Here is a 27,043-nt window from a genome sequence, read left to right as displayed (position 1 = left end):
ATTACAAATACCAGAGTGCTTGAATCAAGTAGCAGGAGAGCGAATAGATAAGCACAGTGTTTAGCGGCTCGGAAGCAGTTTTCTGAAGCCTGTGCTCACGGAAAAGCTTAGGTACGGAACAGCAGGGGGCCTCGCGGAGTGGTCTGCAGGTAAGAATGCTCGAGCCACTTTGGTGGCGCTTTTTACTTCTCTTTGTGTTGCATCCAGAAAGCCGGGAGAATCATGACGCGCTATGCGTAAGACACGACGAGTGGTGAGTTTGGATTTTAAACTTCGTTTCGGTGTGCATCTCAGTTACGATTTTCCCCGTATTTCTCCCCATTTACCCGATCTCCCCTTATTTTACATGTGCATCGTAAGTTTAATCAGAAGTGTGCTGTGTAGTTTTTAATACATGCCAAAAATGCCCACTGACATCGGCAAGCTATGTGCGTTATTTTTATTGGGCCATTAAAAATATGTCTGGTGGAAAAAAGTTACATTGGAGAGATTCGGTCTAAGTCTTTAAATATGAAAGGAAACATTTGTGCAGTGTTTACTGTAACTGTAGATTTAAAAATGCACTGCATTTGGATGAACTCTCACAAATCGTGTACAACAACTGAACAGGTACTGTGTGTGTTGTTATCATGTCTGTCTAACCATAGTAATAATAAAAAATATTGATTCTTTACATTTATATAGCGCTTTTCTCACTAATGCATCCTCGTGTTTCAGGCTGTATTTTTAAGTCATTTTAATTATTTCAAGTTAGCTCAGTTCTTAGATTTTAAATCATGAGTAGGCTGTTTGTGACGTTTAGCCTACTGTAGTAAATCACTTTAATTTCAACTTTTCAAGTTTACTCTTCGCGCATTATACTGAATTTTTTGATTCCTAAAACATTCTTGCGTCATGTCTAAATTGGACAGTGCGATGATCCACCATGACATACTGTAGTTTTGGTTCGACGAAGACACGTGAATAATAATTTATGGTGTACGTGCCTGCTTATTAAGCGCGTTTTCCACCCAGTGTTATGAACAGCTTTGGGTAGAGAGATTAAATTACTAAGGTGCTGAACATTTTTGCACACCTTACGTTGTTTTTATAGTCTGGAAGCCTGTTTTGTGAAAGACAAAATGAGTATTTTTTGTATTTTGAAGTTGGTGTATATGTACTTGTGTGAAATGTGGAATTTATGAAACAAAAAATCAACAAATTAATGTAAAGCCATTTACATGGTGGATAAACAGGTTTAGACCTCCTTTTTCCCCAGGAGCATCAATGTGTATTTGAGTGTGTTCCATGATCATTTCATCCATGGCTGCCTGGGTAAGATATGTCTCCCTTAGCTCTGTATTAGGAGTAAGCAGGTTAAGATAATATCCTGCATTCCATTAGAGGTCGGAAGCTTCAACTGGAATGCCCCCTGAAGTCTGATTTCCATCTCTGAAACTGGTCGGTCTGTCAAAAAACCTCAGATCATGACATCAATCCAAAATGATCCACAAACTTTAATATTATACTGTTTTCTGGCACTTCTCTATATTTGTGTCTTGTTAAATCAGTCTCACACACAGTTCCATCCAACCTCTATCTGTCAGTCAGTTGCTGAGTTGTTTGGATACGCAAAATACCACATAATGCATTTGTATCACCTGCTATTTATGCAGATAGAGCAAGCATAACAAAGGTTTTCCTGTATTAGTCCATATTTGTTTTACTGGAACATGGTCAACTCTGGTGTGATGTCATTCCCAGCCCTGACATCTGACCTCTGAGGTAAATGGAACGCAGCAGTTTGCAGGCAGTGTGACATAAGGCTTTGAACCCTGAGGTTGTGGGTCCAAATCTCTGCTACTGACACTGTGTGACCATGAGCAAGTCACTTCACCTTACTGTGTTCCAAATGGAAAAACAAAAGAAATTGTATCTCCAATGTTGTAGGTTACTTTGGGTAAATGCATGAACCAAACAATAGGTAATATTATTAATGGGTGGACAGATTCCTATTGTCCAAGTATTTTATACTTTTATACTTCTTTGCTCAAGAAACCTGTAGTGAATCTTAGGATGACCCCTTTTTCATGTCTGTCCTATAAACGTACTGGAAGCTCTTCAAGTTGGATCTGTACACTGGCAAACAAATGTGTGTATTTGCGAATGTGAAATATGTCAAGTGCGTCTTTGTGCATAATTTGTCAGATCATTTAAGATTTTTCAAAATGTGGCTTGTTACAATGCAAAATAATTTCTGGTCGTATTTACTTTGAAGAGGGTATAACACTCACTATTTCAGGTTTGCATAATAAAATGAGCATTGATTACTTTTTATTTCACTGTAGCATAACTTTATACTAATTTGTAAGGTTTTTACTTATCAAGGTGTTTGTAGGACTAAGGGCTACCACTTTAGCCATTAGAGGCACATAATATGAATAGCAGCACTCAACCAGCAGTACCTTTCAACCATTTTCTCTGTGTTTGCATAAATTATAACTTTACTTTTACAAACTGCTCTTATAAAGGGCCATGGAGCTGCAGATTTTCATTTATTGATGTATTGGATATACAGCATTTTTATTTATTTCCTGTATTTTCTTTACACCTTTGTGAACACAAAAAATGTTATGTCACCATGTGGATCGTGGTCTTCTTTGCCAAATAAAGCACCGGTGATGGTGTATGCTGCTAATGTAGCCAAGTACAACAAAAATGATTGATATGTTTGTATTTAGAAATTTAAAAAAATTAACAATAGTTGCTTACAGTTGGTGTGGAGCAAAAATATTTAACAAAAAGTAGAAAGTAAACTAGGAAACAATTAAACTCTTAAGGTGTTTACCCTTTCTTGTTTCAGCATGTTGTTTTGAAACCCTTATTCCTGTTGAGCATTAAGGCAGAATTGCTGCGCAGGGGGTTGGGTCTGTGACGAAATTCAAGGAAATACCTGATCTTAAGTAAACGCCAGCCAGGTCGGCACATTGTCAGGATTTCTGTCATATTTACTCATCCAGCAGAATGTTTGCCAATCAGCCAAATTCAAGCATGTTAAACTGCAGTGCCTGTATGCGAAACAAGGGAGCCATAGGTGGCGGTGTTAGCCTTGGGGCAAGGTGGCTAAAAAAAAAAAAAAAAACAGGAGTTTTTGTTTATGGCCTTCCTCCTGGCTCAGGCGTGTATTATCACCATTGTGGCATCTGCTCTGAAGTTTGCATGCCAGCAGGATTCTTTTGTTGGTGTGGAGTGAGGCTGTCTAGCTTGTGTTTTAAAAAAAAAAATATCTGTGGGCAGGCAGGAGCCAAAGTCAGTCATGTGAACCCGGCATCATACACTGTTTAGATTTGCCTGATATCCGGCATGTTAAGATTGTATGAGATTTCAAGAGTGCTGTCTGTACTAGGACGCCACTGTAATGACTTGCTGTATGTGAAGATGGAGACGGGAGTTTCCACATGGAAATAAATTCAGGTGTTGCATTCACATGAATTGGTCCAGACAGGAAATGCGAGTTTCCCAGTGGGAGACTTCACTGAGCACCTTTCAACGTGAGAGCTCTCAGTAGGACAACGCTGGAGATAAGAATGCTACTTGAATTAGATGACCACTGAGAAATGGTGTTTTTGTGATCATATTTGTATTAGGAATGTTGCAATATGTACATGACATGTTCAGTTTGCCTTTCACCCAGAAAAAAAAAATAGAACTTACCTTTTAATTGCTTTTTGTATAGACCATGTAACAAATAAACAAACTCTGTTTCCCACAAAACTCTGACTGGAAATTCACGTGATGGCAATGAAGTGGGAAGGTAATATGGGAGCTCTGAAAATTCCCATAGCACATAAGTGCAGGATATGACGTGTGCAAGTTTTTTTTTTTCTGTAGTTAACATTTTTTTGATGCTTGAAAGCTAAAGTTATGGTAAAAATGTGTTCAACATTGGAGTTTTAGATGACTATCAGATACGAAAGCTTTTAAACTTTGCATACAGACAGGAAAAGGGTAGTTAAAGTAATGTGGAAGTGTTAGTATCAGCACTATCGTACTGCCTGACAACCTTGTAAGATAAAGAAGAAAAAATGTATCAACTAGCACAATGTTAGCCTTACTCAGATGTATGAATTTAGTGCAAAGTTTCCTCGCATATAATCAAGGAAGAAAAATGTCCATGTGTGGATCATGACCACCAATGGTACTTGCATTTTTATTACCTAAATGAAAATAACTTGAGCAGCAGTGGTCAAGCTCTGCATATATTCTGTTATTGTTATCTCTCAGTGCATTTACATGCACGTACATGACTGGATTAAGGTGAATAACCCAATTAAGGCAGAAACCTGGTTTTTTAAAAATCTGCATTTACAAGGGCAAGCAATCTTCTGGAGTTATCCTTTGTCAAAATGCTCTAAAGTCATTAAACTGCACAAAAAAGGTTTAGGTTTTTGTTACTGGAATGTATGCAGCACACTCTTTTCTGCTTGCTTGTGCTTGCACTACGTACACCTCATTACTTTTAACATGTTACTGTACCGCTTTCAAGATTGTGTTGCTGAGTTTAGCACTGTTTGTTCAACTTATGTATTTAAAATTATTGATTCCTTAAAATTTCAGGAGAAGGAATAAGGCAGTCGCCTAATTATTTGCCTCTGTAAATTTATTTTGTGGATACACCTACACATAGCCGCTGAAAGCAAGAGCAAATAAAAACACAGGCCAACAGAGTACAGCAGACCACAGAATCCTTAGCTGAAACCTGGTTCATGGTTTACGTGGCCACATAATCAGGATATTCATGGAGAAATCTTCTTCTGTTAATCGGGTATCTCAGAGGCCAAAAACCTGATTTCTTTAATCAGAATAAGGGTTTACATGGCATTTTAAAAACTCTGGGTTTCTGTGAATAATCGGGTTATTGAAGTGCATGTAAACACACTGACTGAGTTGCTTTCAAACATAAATTATATTTTGGATGGAAAAACTAAAATACAAATACAAAGCAGCAGGAATCTGAAGGCTTAGGCCACACTACCTTAATCTCCCACCAATTTACACAACATTTCTAGCAATGTTCAGTCATAGTCCTCCTTTTACTTAATCTTTGCAAGTGTAGTGGCTTGATTTCATGACTGACATATAATTTTACATCACTAGAGACTCTGTCAGGCCAGTCACTTCCAAGTCATATGCATTGTCTTGTGTGTAACAACCACTTAGTACAATGCATACATTACAGATTAAGCTCACGTTTTTGGGAGACTCGTCTGTCTGAGTACAGTGCATACATTACAGATTAAGCACACATTTTTGGGAGACTCGTCTATCTGCTGTCTTGTGTTTGTCATACTATGTCAGAATAGATAAAGATTAAAAAAAGAGAGGGGTGGGGGTGAGACTATGGCTGATGTTGCCATACCTGGAAAACATTCATAAAGGCCCCAACGCCTTTGGGCAGTACAATAACTACCTGTCAAACTATCTGCAGCAAATTCATGTTTTAAACATTTGAAATTGTTCTGAAAAAATGTCATGAAATCGTGTAGTTTATCATTGAAATTTGACATTCTCAAGATGAGAATACCATACAGGTTCACTGTCGCCCAAGTGTGCTGCTCCTTAGATATTAGAAAAGTGAAATGACATACAGATGGCCTAGGATCCATCCAGGTTTCACATATTTGTTAATCTAGTTTTTCAAAGTAGCGAACCTTGCTGTACGCAATTATATGTCCTGCCTAGAGTTTTCTGTGATAGCCTGGTCTGCATTTTCTTCATAACTTCATAATTTAACAGGTAATGATCCTAAACCTTACTGCTTTGAGTCACTAAACAGTCAAACTTTGTAGTAGTGACATGCGTGGTGAGAGCTGTCCAGTGTTCCTCAGAGGTGCCTACTATGGATTTATACTTGTTTTACCATTTTTTATTATTATCTGTCTGACATCTTAATCCAAGGGGACTTACAGCATTTAAGATACAATTGCTTACATTTCATTTGTAATTCTAATTGGAGCACGTGGAGTGCAATGAACATTTCTTTTGATGGTCCTGGTAACTACATTTTGGCAGGTAATTTCTATATTTTAGGGGAATAATGGTGCTATAGCGCAGACTTTACATGACAGTTGTGTTGAGTGTGTGTGAATGTATATGTTGAACTCTTCTCGGATGTGTGCTTCGTGTACTTTCATGCCGCTTCCTACATTTTAACCTCCACTCTCCATGATAACCACACAGTAGAAGACTACTTTCATTTAATTTGCCAGATAATGCAGGCTCATATTCTGCTGATTGAGTTTCAGTCTTACTTTTGCTGCTGCCCTAGTTCATTAAAAGCACAATTAAAGACTGACTGACTTGTTAAACTACCTGCTCAGGTTGCCTCTTTACTTGGCAAAGGCACATTTAAATGCAGTGGGGAGTTGCTCAAGATTTTTTAAAAACCTTTCATGCTTTCTTTTGCCTCAGGTATGCTTTTGACATGGTGCCATTGCAGCAGCTCTCTTGCTCCTTGCATCCTGTATTTTTTTTTTTTTTTTGTAGGCCCTGAGGGCCACAGTGTGTGTGTGTGTGTGTGTGAGTGGAAATGTGTGTGTGTTTTATCTTTTACCTTTGAAACTTTTTTAATTTCTTCATTACTGTATATTGTCATTCACAGAGCCCATAAGTATATCAGTCCATTGCATTACAAGACAAAGGCCTGTTTGGTTTGTTTATTTTTGAAATGATTGTTTGGACACTTGATACTCAATAGTCACTTTGTATGTGAATGAGTACCACATTATGTGCCTCCGCAGGAAGTCGTCATCTGCTTTCACTGCATAATACCATCTTTTTAGATGAAAAGCAATGGTAAATACTTGTTCAAAATCTGATAGGGTCAGGTCTCGCATAACGAGATTGCCCAGTGTTGTGAGGGAGGCCTGTGTAATGCTTGGCCACTTCTTTTTCTACTTAAAATGACCTAATAGTGTGAAGTTTGGGATTTTTGATTCATCTTCCAATCTTATCACGTGTCTCTGACAGTGAAAACACTCATGGAGCTGTACATATTAAATATCAAGACACATTTCCCAAGTTGTTGTGGAATTTCCACCCAGCATTATCAGATATTTGTTTTTCTTCTTAAAGTATGTACAACACCCTAGTACTACAGACATTCTTAAAGTATCCAAGTCTTAATGTTTCATAAGAAGACATCCAGCATCTGGTATAAGAAGCATATTACCTTGCTAGAATTGCACCAACATTGGCTTTAAAAATGCGCCTTGACGTTGCCGATCAGTCATCTGGGTCACTGTGTGGAACATCTGACCTCCATGTCCACATCCGCCTGCTGCTTCTTGGTAATTCCTAAGGATTTGGGGCATTAACTGCTCCTTCCAGGTCCTGACATGGCATTCCTATGGTTCTGAATTGCAGACTTGAGTGTTTTGTACTGAATTTAAAGCTTAGGCCCCTTCTTCAGGCAAGATCAAAGTAAGTCCACAGCAGAATGTCTAAGTTGCCTCAAAAGCTTGCATATTGTAATCTTTTAGTTGGCCAATAAAAGGTGTTATTTTCCTTGACTTTTAATTGTGTCACAAGGCAAAAGTACAATCCCCTTTTAGATGTCCACAGATATTCCAGTTATATTTCTGACATTGAATGTTTTCTAACACTAATGTCATGTTCTCAAATGACTCTTGTGTTCATTTCATGTGAAAAATAGCGAGACGAGTTTATTTCAGTTATGGAGAAGGACAGCATTCCGACTAACTTTAGAGTAGTCAATGAACAAGCGCCACTTATCCACACTGTGTTCAAGGCCAAGAAATGCCATAAGTGATTTTTTTTTAATGTAATAGTGACTCATATTTGAATAATATATTTTTAAATAAGTGATGAAAAAATGAAGGTGATGTCACAGGAACACTGCCTGCCATAAACTACTGTGACTTCATATGTGGATATTGCATTATAAAGTATCAAAGCACCCATCACAATGCTTAGGACAAAATTAATTGGATCAGCAGATTCATTCTTTTTTTTTAAAAACAACTTAACATTCATCTGTTCTGGAAGGCTTTTAATTTACCCTAATATTCTGCCCCTTCTTTCAGTTTACCTCTCTGTCCAGATGCTCAGGGTAATTTGTGTGTGAGTTATATCACAAATTATTTGTTGAGGCTTTTTTTTAGTATTGAATTTTGTATTTTACTCTGGTTTATGGTCTTTAATTCTATGTAATGCTTTGTACATCCTGTATTTATCTGTTTTAGTGTTCTGTGTTGAAAATATTTGTATCCACTCTTGCATATACCCAACTGCTCTTTCTGAGATTCTGTGAAGTGTGAGGTGCTATATAAAACAAATGTATTATTATTATTGACCAGGGCAATTGTTAGACTTGGCTTGTGCTGAATAATTGTTCTGCATACAATGTATGTCAGGTTCTGCTGGGAATCCCCCACTGAGGACACTGGCAGGATATATTTTGCTGTTGTGGTTAGGATGGTAGATATAGATGTATCCACTTTAGTAGAAGGGTAAGTGCCTTTGTGTCTGTCTGGTTGCTATGTCTCTGTCATTTCAACAGATTAAATGTCACAAACCTTACTAATCCCATATCAAATAGCATATAACAGAGACATAAGCATTGCATTCATCATTTCAACTTATGGTACATCACAAAGAATTTTATTGGTACAAATATTTGCGATATTCCATCTGTCGGAATGACAAATACAATGCATTTTATTAGTACATGCATTACAAAATACATTCCATCAATAAAGTTATCCATTTGTAAAGGGCAATAAAGAAATGAAATGAATATAATTGATTCCAGAGCATATGTGAAAAAAAATCCTCCATTTATGTTGAGAAAGCATCCTTTTTGAATTATTTTGAATCTTTTTTTTTTTTTTTGGTTCGGGAGATATTTAACATCTCACAAAGGCTTCTGAATGCTAAAAATTTGATATGGTCACCATCTGTCAAAGGGGCTAGTGGGGAGCAGAGTGTAGGTGAAAATAATTAGAAAGCAACAATTTTTGGCCATCATTCAGCTATACAAATGAATTGGCAACATTTCTAATTTAAAAAAAAAAAAATCCTGCAGCATACCACTTAGGTGAGTCAACCTCAATTGAATGACCCTATAGTCTCTATGTCCCTCTCCCTGTGTTAGCTGGCGGGGTTCTCAAATGTCAAAATGTATTTAACCAATAACCTCAAGTTGCCTTTTGCTCAAAATTTGTGGAAACAAATAATCTTGTGGCAGATCACATAACTACTTTTTCATAAAGTATAATGGTTCATGCAAAAGGCAAGAATAGGCAGTTTTCCACCGCAGGAACTTTTTTCATGAACTGGAAACTCTGGAACTTTGGTAGCATTTCTACCACAAGAACTGAAGGCATTTGTAGTTTCTGTTACTTTTTGTAGCTCCTACTCTAGGGTATGTAATCTTTGCTCAACCAGGAACTATCGTGGATAGGGCTTAGGAGATGAATTGTGCTGATTGTACTGGCACTAACTTACAAATGTGTTAGTTGGACTTACCTGAGTTATTCGTGAAATTGGAAGTGCCATATCACTCTTCATAGCCCTCTCCCTGGAGCGCCGTGCCATTTACTGTGTTGAAAGCAATAATCTCCCGCAATCACTTTGAAGCATTAAGGTGGATGTGTCCCTCTGTTAACTCCCGTTAACCCTGTTGTGTGGTGTAAAGGCAACACAGTAAAGTGGTCGGGGAACAGAAATCGCTAAGGGCCTGCATTGTACAGGAACACATTGGGTCCTGAAACCAAAGTTCCTGCAGTGGAAGACACCTAATGTATATTTACAAGGTAAAGCAGACAGTGTTATTATGATAACCATGATGGATAAAAATAAAATGTATTCAAAAGAATACTATTTCATAAACTGGTTACATGGGTAAGTGCAAAGCTTATTAAATACAAAGGCAAGAGTTGTGTATTGAGTCTTCATTGAACTTCATGGCTGCCCACCTTAGACGAGCAAATGTTTACTTCAGGTATTGCAAATCATCTAGATTGTGTTGCAACAAAGTATCCCCAGTCCTTGGCAAATCCACCGATTTGTTTTGTGGAATGTTGTCTTGGTTGTTAATATCCATGGGAGGTACATACCTGGGCACCGCCAATTAATGGCATGAATGGTACACACCATTAATATGGTGAGGAATGTGTTCTAATTGGTGCCCCTTTGTGAGTGAGAGATGCAGATGATCAGATTAAGGAGTCTCCGTTTTCTTTTTCAGAGGCTGCCCAGCATGTGACTTTTCCTACATGATGTGTGTGTATGTATGTATGTAGTGTAGTGTAGTGAGGTTAAGACCTTTTAAAAAAATTCTTGCCCATATTGAAAATAGCATGGCACAGTTTGCAAGCAAATGACCATTTTGAATTTTAAGAAAAAATCATTCACTTTCTTTCAAGATGTGAGATCGACCCTCCCAGCAGCATCGAAGTGGGAACCAACTCTGGATGGCACAGCAGTCCCTTGCAGGGTACACTTTAACACACCTCCACTCGTTCACAATGAGTAGGTTTTGACACACACACACACCAACCTAAAGGTCATGTCGCATTGCTGGACTTTTCCACTGATTATTCAGTCGTAGCCTTTGCTTTCATAATTTTGGTGAATCTGAGGCAGCCGGCAGCACACTCATGAAGACCAGTTCTGAAATGTAACATACCCAGTGATTCTGTCTGACCAGTCTGCGACCTGCTCAATATTAGTTTGAATTTGTCTTTAGTTGTAGAGGTGGGCTGTGTGTTCACGAGAGCTGACAAGCAATGAGTGTTCATCCAGAAGTACAATGCGTATAATGCAGTGACAAGAAATAAGGAACAAGGGTGTTTTGAACCTCACGAATAGAAGACAAGCTTCTCTGTCTGATGTCTCGTATTTTATGTACCCCAACAGAATTTGGAGGGCTGAGACCGTGGCTGAACTTGCTGTACCTGGTAACCCTTTGTACAACACCGACTCTATCAGATAGACCATGTTGGAAAGTCAGCATGCAGTTAGTAAATTGGCCATGTCCAGCGATTTAGTCATTTTTAAGCTGACATGATCTGCTGACAACATCAGTAACTGCAATTGGCATGTCTGACATAACCCCTTGACTTGAAGTTGCCTAATGTGACATCAACCTAACCTGCCAGTGTTTGATGTGGTACGGCCGTGGGGCTTACAGCTGGTCGGTCAAACCGAGGTACTGGTCATCAGGGTCCTGGTGGTTGTAAGTGGCAATGCTACTGATGACTTTACTAAATAGATTCTTAAATGGACTGAGTAGCCTTTTTCCTTTTTGGTTCTCAGTCTGTGTGGCCAATGGTTTTAAAAAAAGAACAAAGATGTGGTCGCCTTGGGGGGGTTATGTTCATTAAATGAAGAGGGAGGAAAACTGGAGCCTCGATAATTGCAAATGTGTGTCTGGAGACAGTCTGCTTGATTTTGTTTTTTTTCACATTTGAAACAACTGTGGTTTTGGAGACGTCACCTCTAGACGCCCCTCCTCCATGTTATGTTTAGGGACATTTTACGGCAAATTCCCATCAATTTACTTAAGGAGATTTAAGGAAACTGTACTCTTTGATATGCAAACGTCCTGAGTCAAAACAATATGCTCCTGTGAGTTTGCTGTCCACCTTTCTGTGCTCCTTGACTGCACTTACCATTGTTCTCTGCGGGTCTGGCCACATTTTATATGCCCCAATAAAGCCATTGGTTCCTGCGTTATTCTGGAAGCTGGTTGGCATTAAGTGTGAGGTGTTAAGAAGGCTGATATGCTCTGAGGTGTTTTCAGATGATTTTACTTTTTCAGTAGTCCATACATTTTCAAAAGGTGGTTCTTTATTTTGTTATGACTGTCTGGTTAAGTTTAGGTGGATTTGGTATCAAGAAGCTTGCGTTAACAAGTTCGGTGACATTTCGTTATTTGGCTGGTATTACTGTGTCTGCTATTTCTGGTTTGGGTTATAATGTTAGGTTAGTAAAGGAAAAACCTCAGTCATGAAAGGCACTATATGGAATAGAAGCCTACAAGTTTCTCACAGTTCATTTAGCAATCATTATCGGTGAAATCTTTTTAGACAATTCAGTGGGGATTTCCAGTGAAGCGCTCTGTGGCACAGGCCGTGATGATGCCTTAATATCAAGATTCTAGCCGGGTGGTCCCATGTCATTCGAGTTCCTGGGAAGATATAAAATGACATACATTTTATTATTGTCCCATTTCATGATTCATGACCACATCTGCTTGCCCTCAGACCTCTGTGATGGTCCCCTGTTGCTTCCTGGAATGCTTTGTCTTTCCTGTTCTTCATTGGCTGCCATGTTAAGTTCAAGCTGTTTGGAGCAGTATCCATGGGTGTTCTGCTCTGCTACTGTGCCCCCTACCCTTCCACTGATGGAAGGGTCTGACCTACCCAGTGTAGGCCTGAGGGAAGGCAAAGGGGAAGAGCCCATTGTAGCCCCTCTGTGGTTGATAGTTGCAGGATCCCTCATACACCTTTGGGGTGTGGTGGTGAGAGGGTGCCTAGGTGTGGGGTCTCAGCATCAGCCTTGGGCTAAAGTTCCTGCACTTTTTATTAAAAAAAAGTTTCCAGTAGCTAGTGCACTAAGAAGTGTGTGTTGGGGCAGGTGTTTGGTGTAGGGGTGGGATATGTTTGAACATTGAGTTTGAGGTGTGGTTTTACTTTATACGGACCTCTAGCTTGGTTATGACTCAAGTGTTTAAAAATAAACTTTTTCCATCCTAAATGAGTCCCCTGGTAATTATATTTTTTTTATAGTGGTCTGTAAGATATCTGCTTAAGACACCAATTGCAAAGCCAAATGTCCATGCAGGCAGGCATTCAGACCACCAGTGTGGTCTGGTGATCGTAGCTTTAGCCTTTATCTCCACCTGAGTGGGTCATTTTACTGCCATCCATTTCAAAATTCAAATTAATTTCATCCACACTATTTCTGGTATTCCAGAACACCTGTAAAATGTCTTGGGATGTTCCTTAATATAGAAAGTATACATTCAGTTTTATGGAGTGAGCCATTTTAGAAATATGAAAACAGTAGTGTCATGCTGTGCCCGTGAAGCGTTTGGACATGCGAATAAGAATTTCTCTACACACAACAATACTACCACTGAAATGCCTAGGGATGGGATCCACTAGTCAAGGGCACAATATAAAATCATAATTTCCACTTTGTGGAGAGGTTAAGTGACTTGGCATGACCACAACACACTTGTAGACAATTCTTCGAATATAGAACAGGCAGCCCACTTTATCTAGTGCATCACGTCGTGTAGACTGTAAAGACAAATGTAGTCTGTTCAGTTGGTACCACTTATAGTTATGTGAAAAAAGTAAGTACATTCCTTGGAAACTGTTGACGCTTTCAACACATGTGAACAGACAAACATCAGGTCTTTTTGCTAACTAGTCAGGGTGAAATGTCTGACCACTCTTCCATGCAAAAATTCCTTCCCTTGCAAGATGTTTGTGGATTTTCTTGCATGTCCTGCCCATTTCAAATCCACCCCACAACATTACACAGGGATTCAAATCAGGTCTTTGATCTGGCCAGTCCATAACCCTCCAATTTCTTCCTTCTGAGCCATTCATTGTTGGATTTGCTAGTCCATTTTGGATCATTATTGTGTTGAAAGATAATTTTTGATTCAATTCCAACTTATAGAGAAATGGCCACATGTCAGCAGACATACCACCTGTGTGCTTCAGAACAGGTCATCTACCTAAAGCTCAGCATGTTCAGTCCTGCGCAAGTACTTGGATGGGAGACCATCTAGGAAAAGCGTGGATTGCTGCTGGATGAGGTGTTGGTGAGTCCTGACTTTCTGTGGAAATTAAAGATCCCTGGGCACTTTCGAAAGAGTAGAATTTATCCCGATGACTTGGCTAAACTGCCCATTACAGCCTTGTCCATCTTGGCCCCCTAATCATCCCTTATCTGTAATTGGCTGTCTGTCTCACCCCTTCACCACCTAATTGCTGATGGGGGTGCTACACATTAGTGGTGGTTGAAGTGGTTCACCTCTAAGTAAAGTGCGTTGAGTGGTCAGAAAATTGCTGTATAAATGTAAGTTAGTTATTATCCTAATCAAGCACACTTTGATATGATGCAGAACTCATAGCTGACTCAGACTGCAAGCTGCCCAGTTCCAGAGGTGGCAAAGCAACCCCAAACCATAACATTTCCACCACCATGCTTCACAGTTTAGTATTTGGTTCTTCTTCTGAAATGCTGTCTTCATTTTGCACCAAACATGTCTACTTTTGCTGTGGACAGACATCTCTCTCCCTCTCTCTTTTGATTAATCTGTCCAAAGCACATTGTTCCAAAAGGCCCTGGATTTTGCCTAGATGTCCAATGACAAACTGAAGAAGTATAGTCGGCTCTGTCCTCTCTTGCACAGAGCATCAGTATTGGCAGTATACAGTAATCCCTCGCTATATCGCGCTTTGCCTTTCGCGGCTTCACTCCATCGCGGATTTTATATGTAAGCATATTTAAATATATATCGCGGATTTTTCGCTGCTTCGCGGGTTTCTGCGGACAATGGGTCTTTTAATTTCTGGTACATACTTCCTCAGTTGGTTTGCCCAGTTGATTTCATACAAGGGACGCTATTGGCAGATGGCTGAGAAGCTACCCGGCTTACTTTTCTGTCTCTCTTGCACTGACTTTCTCTGATCCTGACGTAGGGGGATTGAGCAGGGGGGCTGTTCGCACACCTAGACGATATGGACACTCGTCTAAAAATGCTGAAAGATTATCTCCACGTTGTGATCTTTTGTGCAGCTGCTTCCTGAAATGACATGCTGCACGGAGCTTCGCATACTTAAAAGCTCGAAGGGCACGTATTGATTTTTGATTGAAAAACAAACTCTGTCTCTCTTTCTCTGCTCCTGACGGAGGGGGTGTGAGCTGCCGCCTTCAACAGCTTTGTGCCCCGGTGCTTCACATACTTAAGCCAAACAGCCCTATTGATCTGTTTGCTTTTCTCTCTATCTCTGTGACAGTCACTGCTCCTGACGGGCACTCCTTTGAAGAGGAAGATATGTTTGCATTCTTTTAATTGTGAGACGGAACTGTCATCTCTGTCTTGTCATGGAGCACAGTTTAAACTTTTGAAAAAGAGACAAATATTTGTTTGCAGTGTTTGAATAACGTTCTTGTCTCTCTACAACCTCCTGTATTTCTGCGCAAATCTGTGACCCAAGCATGACAATATGAAAATAACCATGTAAACATATGGTTTCTACTTCGCGGATTTTCTTATTTCGCGGGTGGCTCTGGAACGCAACCCCCGCGATGGAGGAGGGATTACTATAGTCCAATTTATCATCCAGCTGCACGCCCAGGTATTTATAGGTCTGCACCCTCTGCACACAGTCACCTCTGATGATCACAGGGTCATATGTTCAAATATGTCACCTTTATATATGGAAGCACTCTCTGCATGACATTGTTGTAAAAGTCAACAATTTCCATGGGATGTACTTCCTTTATCATATGACTGAGCTACCCAAGTGACCCCGATCCCTTCATCTGTTGATCCTCACAATTTTTTAAGGTGCCAACTGTCATGCATAGAATGTGTTGGGATGGTGTTTATACAGAAAGGTCACTATAGAGAACTGTTTTTCACTGTACCAGTAACTTCTCACACAGTAAACAAATGAAAAGAATTATGTGATACCTGGAGTAGTTTAGTGAGAAAAGGCACTATATAAACATCAGGTTTGTTGCATTCCATGTTTACACTGAAAACACTTGTATTTTGTCATTTACTTTGAATAAATACTTCATAACCTTCTTAATCCAGTCCAGGGTCAGAGTCCGGAGTTTGTCCCAGCAAAACTTGGCTCAGGGTAGTAATTTAATGATGCCACCTTGCCCATCTGCTGTGAGTCACAGTGGCCCATAGTGGGGAGAAGGGGCTGGACAAAAGGTTCAAGTGGCTGCTGGGAGAGTAGGAAGTGGAGGAGTTTAATCTAGGAGCCCCGTGAAAGTCCAGGTCGGTAGCCCCCCCCCCCCATCCCAGCACCAGCAGCAGGCGCTGAGAGTGACCTTCTCTTTACAAGCTATGTGCTTCATTTATCTCAAAATGTGTCATTTTATATTTCAGATGTTCTGTACAGCATGTCATCTTCTATATTTGATTAAACTTCTTTGTGCCCAGTGATGGGTCATGCTATGAAAGGCACTATATATAAATGGAGGTGATTAATTGTTAATAAACGTCCTGGCCAGTGCTTTGGCTTTTCGCCGTTTTGTTGACAGTGTCATCTCTGAGTCTGACTGACTGAGTTGCATCTCTGCTGTGTCACTGCTGAGATACGATCACTTGCGGTGTGAAGCAGAGAGAGCAGATAGCAGTTGTGTGCTCCTGTGCCTCACTAGATACCACCGCCTTAGCCGTCACGGTAGGAAGTGGAGGATGTGACGTCATGGGCTGTCATGATCTATCATTGGCCAGATAATCGGCATGCTGATGAAGCTCCTCATTCTGTGTCTTACGTGGTGCCTTTCAGTTTCTTTCCCTGCAAACATGGAGAGTCTCCTCCAGTGGGATTGTGACTTGCACTACTGGAGTGTGGAGTTTTCAGTTTTACTTGCAGCTTCTTTGTCTAAACTCACTTCTACCTAAGAGTTCAGCACGCTATACAGGAGAGCCAATAGACAGAAAAGCAGCATTTCACACCTTTTTTTTAAAAAACAATATAGTAAATGGATGGAAGGGTTAGTCTTTCTATTATTGTGTTTATATAGTGTCTTCCGTAGTTGCCATTTTAATAAATAATATAGCAGATGAAGGGATTGTTTTCATTCAACACCTTCTTCCGTTTAGGATTTTAAAGTAGAATATAGCAAGAGGACGGCGTGGTGGGTAGCGCTGCTGCCTCGCAGTTAGGAGACCCGGGTTCACTTCCCAGGTCCTCCCTTCGTGGAGTTTGCATGTTCTCCCCGTGTCTGCGTGGGTTTCCTCTGGGTGCTCCAGTTTCCTCCCACAGTCCAAAGACATGCAGGTTAGGTGCATTGGCGATTCTAAATTGTCCCTAGTGTGTGCTTGGTGTGTGGGTGTGGGTGTGTGTGTGTATGTGTGCGCGTGCGCGCCCTGCAGTGGGTTGGCACCCTGCCTGGGGTTTGTTTCCTGCCTTGCGCCCTGTGTTGGCTGGGATTTGGCTCAAGCAGACCCCTGTGACCCTGTAGTTAGGATATAGCGGTTGGATAATGGATGGATGGATGGATATAGCAAGAGATTAAGAAGCAGCTGGTTGATCATTGTTTGTATATAGTGTCTTACGCAGTTAGACTGCCCATCAATCTGTCTGCAATAATGTTCTTTAAAATGTATAAGAAGAATGAGAGAGAAGTTAGGAGCAGGTGCTGATACAGCGCATTGCCGCATCCACCCTGACAAACCATCTCGGGATTCAGATTAGGACCCAAGTGCAGCCATGCAATGGGTGACACCTCAGCACCATACTAGTTCTAGTGGAATGGAACAGTGTGAGGTTTTTTATGGTAGCCGGAGTGCCAATTCTGCCACCAACCCCCAGGTTTTCCCCTGCAGGTTAGAGGGCCTACATGCAGGGCTGGATGCAGATTAACCTCATACCCAGGATGGAGCAATTGCAGGTTAAGGGCCCAACGAAGTAGTCACTTTTGCTGTTTATGGGATTCGAACTGGCAACCTTCCGATTTGCCAGTGCTTAGCCTCAGAGCCACCACTCCACCATCATGAAAAAAGAAATAAAAAGAATGATTGAAAACATTTCAAAGAGGAATATAGTGGAAAGATTAATGGATAGTCTTCATATCAATGTTTTTATATTGCTTCTTTCACAGCATTTTAAAAAGTCTAGCACAGAGAGAGAGAGAGACAGCCAGCTGACGTTTAAAGGCCCGTGTAAGGGTGACTGGTGCGGGAGCACTGTGTGTGTGTGGGGATTTAAATTATAAATAACCGTGTGTTTTCTAGAACTGCGGTGTCTGTCTGATGGTGTTCGGGCTAGTTCTCACAATAACCATAAAGCAGACCGATTTGAAAGGCAGTTGGTCAGTCATTGTTTTCCAATAGCACCTTTTCCTTTTGTTTTCAAAAAGCAGTCTTGCAGATGGAATGGCCATTCTTCGAGCATTGTATTATAAAGTGCCTTTCATCATGAGCACGTAAAGCATAGTACTGTATAGCAGACTAAGAAAAGCCTGCAAAATGATGAAAGGCACTGAAGGGCAGCAGCAGAATGTTAAGTCAGAAATGCTTCCTGTGGGTGGCAGCACTGAGCGTATCATAGCAGAGTTGTGGGGACCGCAGCCGTTACTTCTGATGTGAGACCCTCCCTGGCATGTCTGCTCAGTGCCCAGTGCTGCTGGTTCATGATGTGCATGCTCAGTCTTCTCGGAGCTCACAGGGGCTTTGGTGTTTGTAATGGAGATTGACTGTCTGATTTAAGGGGCACAGGAATGCAGTGTGTCCTTTAATGCTGAATTTAATTTCCATTCGCTTGACTTTTTCCTTTTGTACTCGGTATCTGGAGGAGGAGAGCATCCCACCGGCTAGCAGTGCAGTGCACTGAACTTTTTAATCCTCCAGGCTAACCGTCTCCTTGCCGTGTGACCATTTCGGTGCTTGCCTGTTATGAGACCCTTTGTGGATGAGTGCACCCTGCGATGGGCTGGTACCCTGATAAGATCCCACCACTTGTCACCCTCTGTTGTGTTGTGTGGATTTGATATACCCTGATATGGCTATTGGGTGTGCTTTGTGAAGAGTGCTTTTTTTAGTTCCAGCAGTAAATACACAGTATTTTGCCTGGTATGACCATATCAAGTTCCAAATCCAATGTCTCCCGTTGGCATACCTTGTTTTTTGATTTTTATTTAGCATTTCCTTTTCCTTAAGAGGTTAGCATTAACCCCATGCCTCTCTCTAGGGCTTGGAATTCTATGTAAAGACGGTTAATCCTGAATGTCTCCTGGGATAAGCTGTTACAGTCCAATGTACGTTAACCCCACATGATGTTTGCCACAGTATCCTGCTGCCATCTACTGAATAAAATAGCATTATGCTGTTTTGCCACTCTAAACTCTAAAATGACTCTTCAGTATTCATGAGTGGGGACTGAGCCTTCAACCAAAATACAATGGCATGTAAACAAATAGCCGTAAAGCAAACCTTAGAATAAACTGAGGCTGCACCATTAGTTGAATCAAGTGATAGTGATGAAAGAGTGGAACGGTTATCGGATGTTGTCACGAATAGTAACACTGATGCAAATGGCACGGTACCACCGAACTGCCATGATACGCCTGATGAATTCGGTCACGTGAACCCAGCGTTTGTACAAACAGGCGTGTGGAAGGGAAAAATTTGAAATGATTGCGATCAAGTGGAAAAGAGCGTGCTGTGTGCATTCTAGTAACAGAAAAATATAAATAAAGCCTTAATTAGATTAAACAAAAATGTTCACATGTCTCGTACTATCATTTTTTTTTTTTTGTTTTGCATGGCACTGACTCCAGAAGATTGCTTGCACATGTAAATGTGGATTTTTTTTTTCTGCTGTAACAGGGTTATTTACTGTAACCATTGTGTGTGTGTGTGTGTGTGTGTGTGTGTGTATGAAAACACTCTCAATTGAATGTGAAAACCTCCGGGGGGGCGGTGAAGGGTTACTTTGTATGGGCACTGTGTCTACTTGTCAAATGTCACCTCATCTCTTCATCCCAAACTTGTTTTGGATTGTTTTGTGATGGCACTGTACATCTACTGAATGGCTATATTCCCACCTCTTCTGAAGACTTTATTCAGACTTTGACTATTTAGCTTCCCCATTAATAGGCCTGGGCGGCACGGTGGCGCAGTGGGTAGCGCTGCTGCCTCGCAGTTGGGAGACCTGGGGACCCGGGTTCGCTTCCTGGGTCCTCCCTGCGTGGAGTTTGCATGTTCTCCCCGTGTCTGCTTGGGTTTCCTCCGGGCGCTCTGGTTTCCTCCCACAGTCCAAAGACATGCCGGTTAGGTGGATTGCCGATTCTAAATTGGCCCTAGTGTGTGCTTGGTGTGTGGGTGTGTTTGTGTGTGTGTCCTGCGGTGGGTTGGCACCCTGCCCAGGATTGTTTCCTGCCTTGTGCCCTGTGTTGGCTGGGATTGGCTCCAGCAGACCCCCGTGACCCTGTGTTCGGATTCAGCAGGTTGGACAATGGATGGATGGATTAATAGGCCCCTTCTAACATTAGAGCAATCTGTATGTGAAGAGGCCATTCAGCCCAACAAGCTCCTCCATCCCATCCTCCCAACTTCTCCAAAAATAACACTAAGTTGAGTTTTGAAGGACCTTGAAGTCCTGCTGTCCACCACACTACATCTGTGATTCTCTGTGTGAGGATGACTTAAGGTTTGAGTGTCCATCTGTGTTCTTGTTGGGAAATGTATGAATTTCAAAGTAACTGGTAGAGTCCACTGGACTGATTCCCTTCAGTTTTAAAAAACCTCACTTACGTTGCTTCTTAATGTCCATTTGCTGCTCCGTGGTGCTGACCCCAGCCTTGTTGCTGTCCTCTGGACTTTCTCCAGTGTGCTGAGTTGAAGTCCTGGCCCAGTGTCTGTCCCTGTTGGGTCAGTCAGTCATTGTACCACCCGCTATATCCTAACACAGGGTCACGGGGGTCTGCTGGAGCCAATCCCAGCCAGTACAGGGCGCAAGACAGGAACAAACCCCAGGCAGGTCACACACACCAAACACACACCAGGGTCAATTTAGGATTGCCAATGCTCCTAACCTGCATGTCTTTGGACTGTGGGAGGAAACCGGATGACCCTGAAGAAACCCACGCAGACACGGGGAGAACATGCAAACTCCACGCAGGGAGGACCCAGGAAGTGAACCCAGGTCTCCTAACTTCGAGGCAGCAGCGCTACCACTGCGCCACCGTGCTGCCCCCTGTAGAGTTTATTTTATTTTTTTCCTCTCTGTTTGGACTCCCCGTCCTAAAAACCTGCTGGTTGAGCTAATTGACACCCCAAAAACCAAACTGAGTTGGTCCTCTAATTTGGTGTTGGTTCCTGCCTTGCACCCAGTACTGCTACCTCCTTGATCGTAAACTGGATTCTGATGATGGGTGGATGGCCCTCCATGCTCATAGCATTTCTTGTACCGCTCGATCCAATGATGCCCATCGTTGTCGCTTGACCTTTCGGCATGTACCCATTTACGCCATTTTTTTTTTTTTTTTTTTTTTCTTTCTTCACAGAATCCCTCTGCTGCAGACACCATGAAGTGTAATATCACTACCCCGTGTAAATACGTCAAGCAATATGAAGCGTACCTCTTCCCAACAATTTACAGCTTGGTGTTCATCATCGGCCTCTTGGGGAACCTGCTGGCGGTTGGCGTCATTGTGCAGCAGCTCCGGCGTAAGAATGTGTTGGCCGTGTACCTTATAAACCTCTGCATCTCTGACCTTGTGTATATCTTCACGCTTCCTGTGTGGGCTGCCTATACCGCCAACCGGGAAGACTGGACATTTGGAGTGGTGGCCTGCACTGTGGTGGGCTTCTTCTTCAATACAAACATCTACACCACTATCGTTTTCCTGAGCTGCATGGCGGTGGACCGTTTCCTTGCCCTCGTCTTCCCTTTGCATGCTAAAGGGTTTCGGACAATGAAGGCCGCCCTGGTAATCTGCATTGTTGTTTGGCTGATCGTGATGGGCTCCCATACTGTCCTCCTGACACATCCCGAGTTCATCAATGACACTCATAATGTCCAGCGCTGTTACGAGAAGTACCCCATGGAGCAGTGGGTGGCCGACCTCAACTATTTTCGAATTTTTGTGGTCTTTCTTATCCCTCTGTTGCTCCTGCTCATGTCCTACTGTTTTGTCATTCGAGCAGTACACCGGAGCACCGGCCTGGAGGTTAGGGAGAAGCGGAGGATCATGGGACTCCTGCTCAGCATGGTGCTCATCTTCGTCGTGGCCTACCTGCCCTACCACATCATACTGTTCATCCGGTCCTACCTGAGCAGCAGTGGGTTTTGCACCTGCGAGTGGGAAGAACGGCTGCGGCCAGCCTACCGTATCGCCTTCACCTTCACCAGCATCAGCAGCGCCTTGGACCCCATCATCAACATCTTCGCAAGCGACAGCATCAAGCAGGACCTCATCCGCGAGGTCGTGTCGGTCCGAAAGTGGGTATCCGACATCTGGTCACGGGAACGCTTCAAGTCGGCCAGGAAGCCCTTTCTGAAAAGCGTGGGGGATGCGGCCCCCACCGAAATGACCCAGAGGAACAGTATCCCTTTGGTGGAAGAAGGCAGCAGCCCCATTTCCTAAAGTTTGATGGAACGTGAGGAGGGACAAAAAGTGAATTTTGCACTGAGTGTGAAACTGACGAACAGGACAGTTCAGGTCACTACCTGGAGAACACAATAGAGACGAGCCAGTTAAGGATTAAACAAAACAAAGAAAGGAAAATGTGCGGTTTGGTTTGAAGATTTGTTGTAAATGTGTGAATACAAGAAGGAGAACGTGCACATACATTGGGGCTCGGAAACACAAAGTGAATTCCCACGTGGAGTGCAAGGCGGCGGATGGCCAGACTGACACGTGACGGCACGGGTGCTGTGGGGACACCACTAACACGCTTGTTCATCTTTAACAATTTTTAACTTTTTGCAATTTTGTAGCATATTTTTATATTGTATATTAAGCAGTCTTTTTTTTTATACAAAAGATATTGTCAATTATGTGTATGCTTAATAAAGCAAAGATTCTTACACATTTATTTTTCGCTCCCTGCATATCTATCGTCTCTTTGCCTCCATTCAGCTGCTATGATGTGGCGCGAGGCACAATGGCTGACCACTGAAACCTGGGAGTGGCAAACACAGAAATGGTAGATTAGCAGCGTTGGCAGGCAGCAGGATTACTGTCCAATAAGGAGAAGCGGTGACCTTGTCTTCTGGCAATTCGCGCGGTTGAATGTGGTCAGCTTCACTCCGATCGGGAGACACCAGAGCCGAAACTGTGAATGTCTCCGCTTCATTTATGTATAGCACCCTTCACTTGGAGTAATTACGCATATTTAAATACCCTCTGGTGGTCCCTTTAGCGATCCAGCATTGGCTGACCACTTCAAACTTTTTGAAGAGCTATGGGATATATGCTAAACTAGCTGGCCCAGTCCATGATAAATCATGTACTGTCAGTCTAGCACTGAAGGTCCTGTCACATCACAGGACTTTTCTGGCCACTTTCAGTCCCAGGCTTCATTTAATAGTGATTTAGAGATGGAAGTCAAGCACCATTGACCTCTAGACGTGTAGTCTGACATACCAAGTGCTTGCCGATGTCACATTTATGTGACTTGTAGTTGTTGGGTATTTCAGACTTGCTGACTGATGTTGCTGATGTCTTTTCCGGACTGTCTCAATTTACAAGACTGAAAAAAATCACTGAAAATGTCAAACAATGATCGTGTGACGACTTTCTCGCACAGCCATGTTCTCCCCTTTTTCTGACAGCCAGTGCTATATAAAGGCGTAACAAGTATGACGAGTTCAGCTGTAATCTCTGCCCTCCACCCACTCTCTCATGGTGCATAAAACACAAAACATCAGATGAGTCTCACTTCTGTTTCTGAGGCTCTAATGACCTTCCTTTCGTATTCCTCACTGCTGTATTATGCTCCTTGTACTTTCGCATGGGTATTCATTGATCAACTTTAATGCAGACAGAGCCCACGACTACAACTAATGATAAAATCAATCCTGTTGAAGTGAGTCACATTACGGGACTGTCCTTGATGGGAGTGCGCCACCCACTGGCTCCGACTTGCTAAGATTATGTAAATGGAGACTACAACTGAAGATTGCTACAGAAGCCATCTAATGTGACGTTAGCCTTAACTCGGATCTGATTTTTGTTTTAAATTGAAGAAGTGGGCTCAGTGTGAGAGAGGGTTGAGAACCACTGAGCACACCCACTGGAAGTACAGCACATATAATGCAGCGACGAGGAATAAGAAACGCACACGTTTTGGATGTGTCATGTTTTATGTATCATGACAGAATGGAAAAAAGAGAACTTGCCACCCTGGAAAGCATTCGTCCAGCACCGTCACACGTCCGGCAGCACACTACTGGCAATTGTATTGACCTGCAGCACCATACGTCGCCACATGCCTAGACCAGCAGTTTGGTGATAAAACGTTTATGGGTCGTCACAAATCAAACTGATTGACACGTGACCTATGGTGATGTATGGTGCTCTGGCTCTGCAGTTGGATGTTATTGCACTATTGGTTGTCAGAGGGGGCAGCTTGCGATCAATACTTGGAAATATGAAACTGTGCTGGAAAGTCGTCACTGAGTAATGTAAAATTTCATTCCCTGTCATGTCCTGTCATATAATCGGATATCCTCGGGCAATGAGATCAGCAACTGCAGTTGTCAAGTTTAACAACACATCTGACTATAAATCGTGTAACGTGACAGCAGCATTAATTAGGGCAGATGAGATTCAAATTATCACTCTTATTTCCTATATTTTTTCCATTTCAAAATTTCCTTTATTAGGTTAGTTTGCCCGTGGCCTCGGTTTTATGGCAGTGTGCCATCTGTTGGAATGAAAAATGCAATGGATTTTATTATATGCATTATGAAACCCATTACAATAGATGGCACATCACAAATGTTAACCTCGAATATGTCCCAACAGAGTGGAACTGCCGGCCAGACAGAAATCGTCTTACAAGGTACTGTATATTACAGTACACCCCCAAAATTCACGGGGGTTATGTTCCTAGAGCACCCGCGAATTGTGAAAAACCGCGAATTTTGGATGTGGTTGAAAAAAATAACTCTTCTTAGTTTAAACCCTAAATATGCCCCCAAAACACTTTTAATTTCAAACTCCGCTTAATACATTACCTAAAAATAGAGTGTAAAGGTAAACCTGTATACTGTACTGCTATGTCGCCCGCAGTGCTAGAATGTAAAATACCGAAGTTACCGCTATATGTTCATGCAAGCGCGTTTTCATTGCCAGAAGCCTTAGATGGTGCAGCTCGTTTCGGCGGCATCTTGGGGCTTTAACCGGTAAATTGCCACATACTTGGGGGTTAAGTATGGGCATCCCTGGACAACAAATACTTTTTTTCTGCACTTTAAGTAAACGTCACAATTAACAAAGAAAAAGTGAAATTTTAATAGAACACTTTTTTTCATGCAAAGAGCATCACAATTACTGCAACACTGATCATTCTACACACTGCTAATGAACTGTAAAAACTATTTAAAAAAAACTACTGGAACAATATGTACAAAGTGCAGCTGACGCCATGGATGAAACTCGGTAAATCACTGAGCCAACTGCGCTTGAACTGGCTGCACAAAAGCACACAGAGGTAAGCGCTGACACTTGCAGGCTAGTCTTAGTGCAGCTTGGGTCACAGAATTGCACACAAACACACAGTAGTTCCTGAAATGGTGAAGACGGGTTCAGGAGTGCTCCTTTCTTTGCAGGATAGCCATGAATCCACTTACAGTCCTCATGTACACAGGCAGACAATCCAGATGCACAAAACAATCCAGGACAAAATGAATAAGTACAGGTAACCCAACAGACGGCAGACAGACAGGAACTTGAAACACAAATTACAAAAACTTTTTTTTTTTTTTTTTGCTTTTGTTCTCAGGCCCCCTTTTTTAAAAGCCGCACTGACATCCTTTGACCTCCACAGCCCCAGCACCCTCAGCAGAAGACCAATCAGAGCCACTGCAGTGACTGCTGGGAGTTGCAGTTTCAAATTCTATTGGCTACTTTCACCATCCCAAGTCACGGTTTTCTCTACATCTGCTTCCTGTTCTCTCTACAGTACAGTATTGCCAAAAAAATTGGGGGAGGATATTTACGGTTTCCGCTAACAATTATTAGTTAGGTTCTAAGGAAAAATCCGCGAATGACTGAGGCCGTGAACTCTGAACCGCAACTTCACGGGGTCTACAGTATACAGTCGTCTCCTTCTTTCTGCTGCTCACGTTAGGGGTTGCCACAGTGGATCATCTTCCATATCTTTCTGTCCTCGTCATCTTGTTCTGTTACACCCATCATCTCCATGTCCTCTCTCACCACATCCATAAACCTTTGCTTCGGCCTTCCTCTTTTCCTCTTCCCTGGCAGCTCTGTCCTTAGCATCCTTCTCCCAATATACCCAGCATCTCTCCTCTGCACATGTCCAAACCAATTTAATCTCGCCTCTCTGACTTTGTCTCCCAACTGTCCAACTTGAGCTGACCCTCTAATGTCCTCATTTCTAATCCTGTCCATCCTCGTGACACCCAATGCAAATCATAACATCTTTAACTCTGCCACCTCCAGCTCTGTCTCCTGCTTTCTGGTCAGTGCCACCGTCTCCAACCCATATAACATAGCTGGTCTCACTACCGCCCTGTAGACCTTCCCTTTCACTCTTTCTGATACCCGTCTGTCACAAATCACTCCTGACACTCTTCTCCACCCACTCCTCCCTGCCTGCACTCTTTTTCACTTCTCTTCCACAATCCCCATTACTCTGTACTGTTGATCCCAAGTATTTAAACTCATCCACCTTCACCAACTCTACTCCCTCATCCTCACCATTCCACTGACCTCCCTCTCATTTACACACATGTATTCTGTCTTGTTCCTACTGACCTTCATTCCTCTCCTCTCTAGAGCATATCTCCACCTCTCCAGGGTCTCCTCAACCTGCTCCCTACTATCGCTACAGATCAAAATGTCATCAGCAAACATCATAGTCAACGGGGACTCCTGTCTAATCTCGTCTGTCAATCTGTCCACCATTGCAAATAAGAAACAGCTCAGAGCCGATCCCTGATGTGATCCCACCTCCACCTTGAATGCATTCGTCACTCCTACCGCAGACCTCACAACTGTCGCACTTTCCTCGTACATATCCTGTACAACTCTTACGTACTTCTCTGCCATTCCTGACTTCCTCATACAATAC

General features: G+C 42.2%; 1 protein-coding gene across 2 annotated transcripts; it reads left to right on the top strand.

The window, feature by feature from the left end:
* Positions 1-22,506, top strand: LOC114647821 (G-protein coupled receptor 4-like). Of its 2 annotated transcripts, none has more exons than XM_028796479.2 (2): positions 1-149; positions 21,283-22,506. In XM_028796479.2, exon 2 carries the CDS (start codon positions 21,304-21,306, stop codon positions 22,363-22,365), a length of 1,062 nt encoding a protein of 353 aa, XP_028652312.1. In that variant the 5' UTR covers positions 1-149; positions 21,283-21,303; the 3' UTR covers positions 22,366-22,506. The 2 variants fall into 2 exon arrangements, with proteins under 2 accessions (XP_028652312.1, XP_028652307.1); XM_028796474.2 differs by lacking the exon at positions 1-149 and adding an exon at positions 218-253.
* The last annotated feature ends 4,537 nt before the right edge of the window (positions 22,507-27,043 follow it).

This window comes from Erpetoichthys calabaricus, chromosome 1, assembly GCF_900747795.2.
Source record: "Erpetoichthys calabaricus chromosome 1, fErpCal1.3, whole genome shotgun sequence".
Taxonomy (NCBI): domain Eukaryota; kingdom Metazoa; phylum Chordata; class Cladistia; order Polypteriformes; family Polypteridae; genus Erpetoichthys; species Erpetoichthys calabaricus.
This window is presented reverse-complemented; position numbering and strand designations above follow the sequence as displayed.